Here is an 8,521-nt window from a genome sequence, read left to right as displayed (position 1 = left end):
GTGTCCACATCGATATGTGGGAAGCGGTCCTGACACGATGATCGTCGTCGCGGGCGATGTGCGGCGCACCGTCTCGATCAGGCTCCTGAAGTCCCTGTTCAGTGTCTCCGTCTGCCACAGCTTGGTGTCGTTAACCCCGGCGTGAAAGCACAACCGCTCCGGTGCTCTCGTCGCCCTTCAGGATCGCGGGTATCTGCGCAGAAACATCGAGAACACGAGCACCAGGGAAACTGTGGGTGTGCACTTTACCTTTAGCTAACGTAGCACGGATGTGCCGGATGATGGAGTCTCCGACAATCACAGCGTCGCGTTCCGTCTCATGGAGTGGAGTGAAGCGGTTCCGGGTGGAGATCTCGATGACCGGGGGAAGAGAGGTCGTCGCCCGGGGCCTGGCTTTGCGTCTTTCACTGCGGGTGCACCCAGGGTCCATGGTGTCCTGGCGAAAAGGGCATCTGGGACATCCGGACATCGCTACAGAGCACTGACCACCAGAACAGCCAGGCACAAGAACAGTTTTTTCCTGCAGGCTATATTCAGCCTGAACAATTAATCTTTCATAATTATACATCGTCCATCACAACTAACATAGTTATCTGACATATTTATATTAAACTGCACACTTTGTAAATAACATATCTGCATACAAATTTTTTATGTTTTTTTTATTTTTTATATTAGTTTTATATTACATCCCTACTGTGTTATTCCTATGTATGTCTGGCACTGTCATGTGTCTGCACTGTTTGTACTTTCTTCAACACTGGAAGCTCCTGTCATGAAGTCAAATCCCTTGTGTGTGTAAACATACTTGGTAATAAAGCTCTTCTGCTAAAACAGTTCTACTCAGCCGTCATTGAGTCTGTCCTGTGCACTTCAATAACTGTCTGGTTTGGTTCAGCTACAAAATCAGACATCAGGTTAGGATTTAAATAGGCTTCTGTTATGTTGGTTTTGTAGTGTTACCGTTGTGGTGAAGAGTAGAGCCTGTGGTTAGGTTGAGGATGGACAGCTAAACTTAAAGACTATTTATACTGCATGTTGTTTGACTATTTACATGTAAGTATTGTGAGTTTTTTAGATAACTACATTTATACATGCTAGTGTGCTGTTGCTAGCTAATGCCTAACTATAAAGATCTGAATGAATGTGATGTTAATGAAAGCAAGTTGTATATAATTTTCATTGTGATGAGTGGGTTGGGACCATGGAAGCGAGGCTTGGCTTGGCTCCCATGGCTCTTAGCCCCGCCCCACTTGTCATAAAAATTTTAAGCTCTACTAACTTAAAAAAATTGAGTTTGTTTACTCAAATATTTTGAGGCAATAAGTTTCCTCAAATGTTTTGAGTATTCTTAACTTACCAGGTTTTACAGTGCCTATTTTATTTTATTCTATTCCTATTCTATCTGTAGCTCACCTGTACATACAATTTAATCTTTTTTTGTGGTTTATTTATATTTATGCATGTGTATTTTATTCACATCTTTTTTTATTATCTGTGTGTTGTCTCTGTGTACTGGAAGCTTGTGACACTAAAACAGATCTCTTGTATGTGCAATTCATTGGCAATAAAGCTCTTTCTGACTTCTTAAGGGGTGGAGCTAAGACACGAGGAAAGGAAGCCAGGATGCACAAATAAGAATTGAGAAGCACACAGTGTCGCCATAGAAACGCACAATCCTCTCGTAATTAGGCTTCCTTAATTATTATGACATGGCGTGAACGCAGCATTCATCTCATCTAACTCCAATCAAACACACCTGAACAAGCTAATCAAGGTCTTCCAGATTACTAGCAAACTACAGACAGGTGAGTTTGATCAGGGTTGGAGTTGACCTGAGCTCCTTGGATCTTTAAACCCCCATTTTATAGCGGTTTATGTTGCAGCAATACGGTTATTCGTTTTAGTTTTGTGCGCGTCACTGTCCGCTGCTCCTGACGCACCAATTCAGCGCATTTTCCAGCAGAGATCATTGTGAGATCATCGATCGGGAGGATGACAGCTCGAGTGTATTGCTCGTTGATTGCTGTTTTGTGTCTGTCTGGATACTTGAGCATTACAGACGCTACTCCAGGAAAAAACACAGGTGAGAATATATGTTAACTTCATTACACAGCCTGAAGAAATGCAGAAACGAGTGATTCTCATAGTTTAGGGTTGAGTAGTAGGTTTTAACTTTTGATTGAAGTGGATAAATTTGTAAAAATGTGTTAAAGTTTGAGACATGTGTTGTAAAACCTGTGATTTTCCAAACGCTGAAACGGCACTCCCTGGTCTCCACTAATGATCCTCTTGAACCCTAGGGGTCCTCAAAAAAAAAAAAGCAACGCATTGAATTCAATGAGTCTCAAAGGTGACACATTATGGCCCTTTTTACAATATGTAATATAAGTCTCTGGTGTCCCCAGAATGTGTCTGTGTGTCAGCTCAAAATACTCCACAGATCATTTATTATATAATTTTGAAAATGCCTATTTTGAGTGGAAGCAGAAAAGGGCTGTTTTTCAGGCCTGTGTCTTTAAATGCAAATGAGCTGCTGCTCCCCGCCCCCTTTTCCAGAATAGAGCTGCGCCATTACAGCTTGTACCTGCTAAAAACATGTGTTTTGGTTCTGGTTATCATGTTTATCGCACTTAAATCTTGCGTTTTAAACCATATGAGTATAAACTTCAGATATAAGGTTTTCAGAGCGCACATGCACAGAAAGCGGCTGTCACAACTTGTGAGTACTAAGCTTACCTTAAAAACACACGAGTTACAAAAACAGTGGGTTATGTCTGTGAAGGTAAACCGCTGGGAAATCACTTTGTTTTAGATCTGTGTGGCAGCCGCAATATATCAATAAATGCACTGCTCTGTTGTCTCGTCTGAGGCTGGGACTCTAAACCGTGTTCTGTGCAGCTAAACGCAGAACAGTTAGCTTGTTTTGCTCAAACTTTCGCCATGGCGTTAGAACTGGTAAACGTTGGCGCTTGCGAAATCAAAATGATGGTGCCATGTGTGGAAACGTGCAGATTAAGGGGCGGTGATATTATGAGATCCCTTTGCCACGTCACTGAGGGAGCGAAATCAGACGTGCTTGTTTTCTCAGACGCTTGCAGAAAAAGGCTTCCCAAAACAAAGTTACTGGGTTAATCTTTTTCACATTTCCTTGGTTGGTAGATGCACCAGGGACCTGATTATAGCACTTAAAACCTGGAAAAGTCAGATTTTCATGATGTCACCTTTTTAAAAAGAGATTTAAATTATTAAACTTATTTTTTTTATTTAAGTGAATGAAGCATTCAGTGATGCTTTCGGTCTTGTGTCTGAATAACAGCAAAGCCTGGAGAGTGTCCACCCCAATCATCTGGAATAAAATCGTGTACCACGTCCTGTAACCGTGACGCTAACTGTCCCAACAATGAGAAGTGCTGCAGCAATGGATGTGGACGTTACTGTACGGCTCCATATAAAGGTATTTGTTATATTGTTTTGGTCTTGTTGTTGTTTTATTATTATTATTATTATTATTATTATTTTCATTTTGCCTTTGTTCTAGTCAAAAGTAGGTTTGAATTCATCCCTTAGGACAGTTTTAAATCCAGGATGGCTTTACAAAAATAGAGGAATGTTGGTCTTGTTGTTGTTTTATTATTATTATTATTATTATTATTATTATTATTATTATTATTATTATTATTTTCATTTTGCCTTTGTTCTAGTCAAAAGTAGGTTTGAATTCATCCCTTAGGACAGTTTTAAATCCAGGATGGCTTTACAAAAATAGAGGAATGATACTTAGCAAGTTTTACCTACAGAGTGAATGGTTTTATTTCTGCTTTGAGTGTTTCGTGCTGTATCTTGAAGTGGCATGCAGTCATGCACAGACTAAAACTGTCTATCTGTGTCCTTGCAGTGAAGCTGGGTCAATGTCCCCAACCGCAGAAGACCAAAGCATGTGCTGAAAGCTGTTTCCATGATGGCCAGTGTCCTGCCACACAGAAATGTTGCCCAACCACCTGTGGCCATGCATGCAGTGAACCACATGGTCAGCGAAGTGGGCAGGGAAATGGTGGGGGAAGTGGGCAGGGAAATGGTGGGGGAAGTGGGCAGGGAAATGGTGGGGGAAGTGGGCAGGGAAATGGTGGGGGAAGTGGGCAGGGAAATGGTGGGGGAAGTGGGCAGGGAAATGGTCAGCGAAGTGGGCAGGGAAATGGTGGGGGAAGTGGGCAGGGAAATGGTGGGGGAAGTGGGCAGGGAAATGGTGGGGGAGGTGGTCCAGGTCAGGGAAGTGGGCGGGGAAGTGGTCCAGGTCAGGGAAATGGTCGGGGAAGTGGTCCAGGTAGGGGAAGTGGGCAGGGAAATGGTCGGGGAAGTGGTTGGCAAAGTGGTCCTGGTTGGGGAAGTAGTCAGGGAAATGGTAGGGGAAGTGGTCAAGGAAGTGGTTGGGAAAGTGGTCCTGGTTGGGGAAGTAGTCAAGGAAATGGTCGGGGAAGTGGCCATTGAAATGGGCATTTTGCATAACACTTACTCGAGATCTTTTCAATTCAGTGCTTTATTCATATGGCATGTGTTCCATGTTTGCTCAAACGGTTTCGAAAGATTTTCTCTTTTCACCCCCCCCCTCCCAAAATAAAAAAAATAATTGCTTGATTTGAGTTGATTGAGAGGTGTTTTTTTTTTGACATACCAATTCAGTGCAATTTCCAGCAGAGGTCATTGTGAGATCGCAGGTCGGGAGGATGACCGCTCGAGTGTATTGCTCGTTGATGTGGCTGTTTTCACACACAACTGCTTTCTGGATCAGTGCTTTTGTGTAAGTTCCTCTCCCTGAGACCCAAACACCCCTGGACAGCCATAATTTAGGAACGTTTTGGTCCATTTTTACACAATACCACATTATGTCATGGCTCATGGGGACTTGATGCTAGTAATGACCCTAAAATCCTTAATTCTTGCGTTTTTGCTGCAGCTGTGTTGTGCACCTTTTGCAAACTCTTTGTGCTTTCCGGTTTTCTCATGGAGGGTTTTTCAGATGGTCAGGAGTGACCGATGCATCTGCCTCATGGGCTGCAGTCAGTTTATCTTATGAAGAAGTCATCCATTTTTAATAAGTACCATTTAAGGTTGCACTTTTTGAGCTTTTACTAGTAGGCCTATACCGTATAATGTTTCCGGAGTGACAAACGCAAGTGTAAATTAAGATGGGGGGGGGATAAAGAGCTGTGCATTTAAATGATTTAGACTAAATTCAGAGTAACAACTACTGCAGCAGCAGGTCTGTTGGCTGAATATATTTAGCAGCTTCTACAGTTAAAGATCAAACTTAATAGCGTTTAATAAAAGAAAATATTTAATTATGTATACAAGAATATATAATGTATGTAATCCCTATATGCAGAGTACGCAGTTTGCGTAGGGCACCACCCCAGTTGCTCAAAAAAAACCTTTCGTTCTATGTTAACAAACATGTACGTAAAAATTATAAACTAACATATAGTAAAAAATGCGTTTTACGGTGAATGCAGTAGGTTAAGCACATGACTCGCCATTCCCGCATCTGTGCCCCCACCCGCTCGCACTGTATGTTTGCGGCTGTATGCAAATGATCATAATTTATGGACAACTATGCCCATAAAAACACATCAGCAATCCGGCGACGAGAAAAAAGATGAAGCCTAGGCATCACTTTCAGGTACATTTATAATCCTGTGAAAACGTTAATGGCGTGTTTTTAATGTAGGTAATTTAACCACCAACTACGTATCTAATATTTTTTTTCTATATATTCTTTTTTTTTTTTTTAAATCGTTTTCATGTTCCCTTACGAAAATTAGCCATGGTTTTACTATGAATAAAACCAAAAATCTTTTCTTTTTTTTTTTGCCTTGGTAACCACAAATGAACCATGGTTTTGTTACTTCAAATAGTAGTTTACAAAGTATTAGGATCATGTTTTGGTTTTTTGTGGTTATGAAAACAGACCTAAGCCAACAACAGCTTTTAAAAATTCGTAAAATGCATTATATAAAAATGAGGCAATAATGATCGTTCAGTGTTGCTAACTAATTTTCAGGTAAAGTTTCTAAAGGCCGGACAATTTGTTGCTAAAAGTTGCTAAATGACGTTGTGATGTCACTGCGTAATGACATGTAATCACAATGCACAACTGCATAGAATACACAATCAGATCACTCAAATCTCAGCAAAAAATATAATGAATATGATTTGAAATGTTAATTTAGATTTGTTTGTAAAACAAAAAAATCAATATAATATAAAAAAAATTAATATTTTTAAATACAACATTGAATTACTGAATATTTACACTTTTTTGAACAATTACATTTAATTGTTTTTCCTAATTAACTAGTAAAACTACACATTCTGAACAGTTATATTTTTAAGTAGTGTATTGGAAGTTAGTTAGTGTGCTACACTTTAGGAAAAGTCTGTAAAATAGCACAATGTACTGTTAATTTGAAGGAATTTTCTGTATTGATTTGCATTGTATTTTGTGTTTTAACTTAACAGATAAGGTCCTGGCAGAAAATTACCAGTACTTTTTCAATTTTTCTACATATTTTTAACTGATCAACAAGTGCAGGTACAAACATAAGGTGTTCTCATAAATGAACAATGATTATTGAACAATTTAAACTAAAAACTTAATTCACGTGATGTGTACTGCTAGATACCTTTTGATTTCCTCTTTTTGTGTGACTTCAAAGGAAAATGTGCCTTTTCATCATGAGTCACAGTTAAAAGTTGCTAAAAGTTTCCAAATAAATTTTAAAAGTAAATTTGTTGCTAGGTGCTTTTTGAAGAAAAAGTTGCTAAATCTAGCAACAAAATTGCTAAGTTGGCAACACTGGATTGGTTAGTTAATAATTATATGGTTTCATTGAGTAACACTGTTAAAATACATAATGTAATTGTTGGAGACTGCCCCACTAATGCCGGTTCTTTAATGGTGTTAACCACTTCAGTACTCTGGTCAGGGAGTCGGAGTCATCAAATTTCTTTCCACCATTTATTTATGTCAGGGGTTTCACCATATACACACTGATATGCATTGAAGGTATTTTTTCCATGAACAAAAAAAAGAAGTAAATAATTCACAACAGCCGCCCCCTTGATTGAGCAGCAAATGTGCAAGTTAAGGGAATTCTTTAGGAGTCTTTGGTTTCGTCCTCAAAGGCTGGCAATGTAATGAGGCAAGCTACTGGCCTGGTATACACTTTGCCTTGAACACTGACGTCTGCTGTTCTCACACATCCATCATTGCTGACCACAGTCTTGGTAACTTTGTCAATGGGCCACTAAGCCCTTGGAAGTTGTGGATCGATTATCAAAACCACTGCTCCTACTGTCAGAGAGTCTGATGGCTTGTGCCACTTCTGGCGTCTCTGTAGTGTGGGCAAGTAATTTCTTGTAAATTGAGTCCAAAACTGGTCCACAAGATTTTGACAATGGCGCCATCTGCGCCGCCCCATTTCTCCTGAAGCATACGCCACCTGCGGAAGTGATGCATCCCGCCGCCCCATGAGGAGAATGTTTGGTGTAATGGCGTCTAGATCTGCAACGTCTGTGGAGACGTATCCAAGGGGTTTAGAATTTAAAATGCCCTCTACCTCTACTAATACTGTAGACAGGACATCTTCTGAGACAGACTGACCTCCAACTGCCACCAGTAGAGCAGCTTTGATGGAGCGGACCTCTCGCTCCCAAACACCACCAAAATGATGAGCATTAGGCGGAATGAACTTGAAGAAGATCTGATAATCGGCTAGTTGCTCTTTTAATTGGGATTCCATAGCAGTAAAGGCTTCAAGCAGTTCTCGATCAGCACCACGAAAGTTTGTGCCACAGTCTGACCTGATCTCCTTTGGTCTCCCACGTCTGGCTATGAATCTTCGAAGAGCCAGCAGGAAGGCATCCACATCCAAGGAGTTGAGAAGCTCTATGTGAACAGCTCTTGTGGTGAGGCATTTGAAAATTACGCCCGAATATTTCTCAACCCTTCTGCCTATTTTAACATGATATGGGCCGAAGCAGTCTACTCCAGTAGAGTAGAACGGTGGACGGAGAAGTCTGAGCCGCTCTGGCGGCAGGTCTGCCATTTGTGGTACCTTAGGCCGAGCTCTCCACCGTTGACAGGATGAACAATTAAGCTGGTGGTGTCTAACAGCTTGCCGACCCCTCAAGATCCAGTATTGTCTCCGTAGTTCTGCATACACTCTTTCTTTACCTGGGTGCAATAAGCGTTCGTCAAAGTCTATAATGAGAAGCTTTGATGCTGGATGCCGCGAATCTAGCACGATAGGGTGAATCTGTTCAACATTTGGGCTTTCTGGTCTCCGTAATCGTCCTCCAACTCTGATTACATTAGTTACTGGCTCCCACTCTGGAGCAAGACATATTAGTTGGCTGTGGTTTGGAATAGGTTTGTGTGTTTTGAGGGCTGTTGTCTCCTCCGGGAAGCTTTGAGCCTGACACTTCCCTAGTAGGATCAACTCTGCTTCACGTGGATCAATGA

General features: G+C 41.0%; 1 protein-coding gene across 2 annotated transcripts; it reads left to right on the top strand.

The window, feature by feature from the left end:
• The first annotated feature begins 1,850 nt into the window (after window positions 1-1,850).
• LOC107734423 (WAP four-disulfide core domain protein 5-like) lies at window positions 1,851-4,633 on the top strand. 2 transcript variants are annotated; one of them, XR_001639092.1, is made up of 5 exons: window positions 1,851-2,086; window positions 3,320-3,457; window positions 3,899-4,063; window positions 4,256-4,360; window positions 4,407-4,633. XR_001639092.1 is itself a non-coding variant. In XM_016546374.1 (5 exons), exons 1-5 carry the CDS (start codon window positions 1,996-1,998, stop codon window positions 4,486-4,488), a joined length of 537 nt encoding a protein of 178 aa, XP_016401860.1. In that variant the 5' UTR covers window positions 1,851-1,995; the 3' UTR covers window positions 4,489-4,633. The 2 variants fall into 2 exon arrangements, 1 of the variants encoding a protein (XP_016401860.1); XM_016546374.1 differs by having other exon boundaries at window positions 4,256-4,324; window positions 4,415-4,633.
• The last annotated feature ends 3,888 nt before the right edge of the window (window positions 4,634-8,521 follow it).

This window comes from Sinocyclocheilus rhinocerous, unplaced genomic scaffold, assembly GCF_001515625.1.
Source record: "Sinocyclocheilus rhinocerous isolate Xijiao unplaced genomic scaffold, SAMN03320098_v1.1 scaffold1632, whole genome shotgun sequence".
NCBI classification, from domain to species: Eukaryota; Metazoa; Chordata; class Actinopteri; order Cypriniformes; family Cyprinidae; genus Sinocyclocheilus; species Sinocyclocheilus rhinocerous.
This window is presented reverse-complemented; position numbering and strand designations above follow the sequence as displayed.

Excerpts from the sequence above, each read along its gene's own strand:
- LOC107734423 (XM_016546374.1), top strand. The coding sequence starts at position 1,996 with ATGACAGCTCGAGTGTATTGCTCGTTGATTGCTGTTTTGTGTCTGTCT. Across the intron at positions 4,064-4,255 it reads GCAGGGAAATGGTGGGGGAA|GTGGTCCAGGTCAGGGAAGT; the intron begins GTGGGCAGGGAA and ends ATGGTGGGGGAG. Across the intron at positions 4,325-4,414 it reads TGGTCGGGGAAGTGGTCCAG|GTCAAGGAAGTGGTTGGGAA; the intron begins GTAGGGGAAGTG and ends GTAGGGGAAGTG.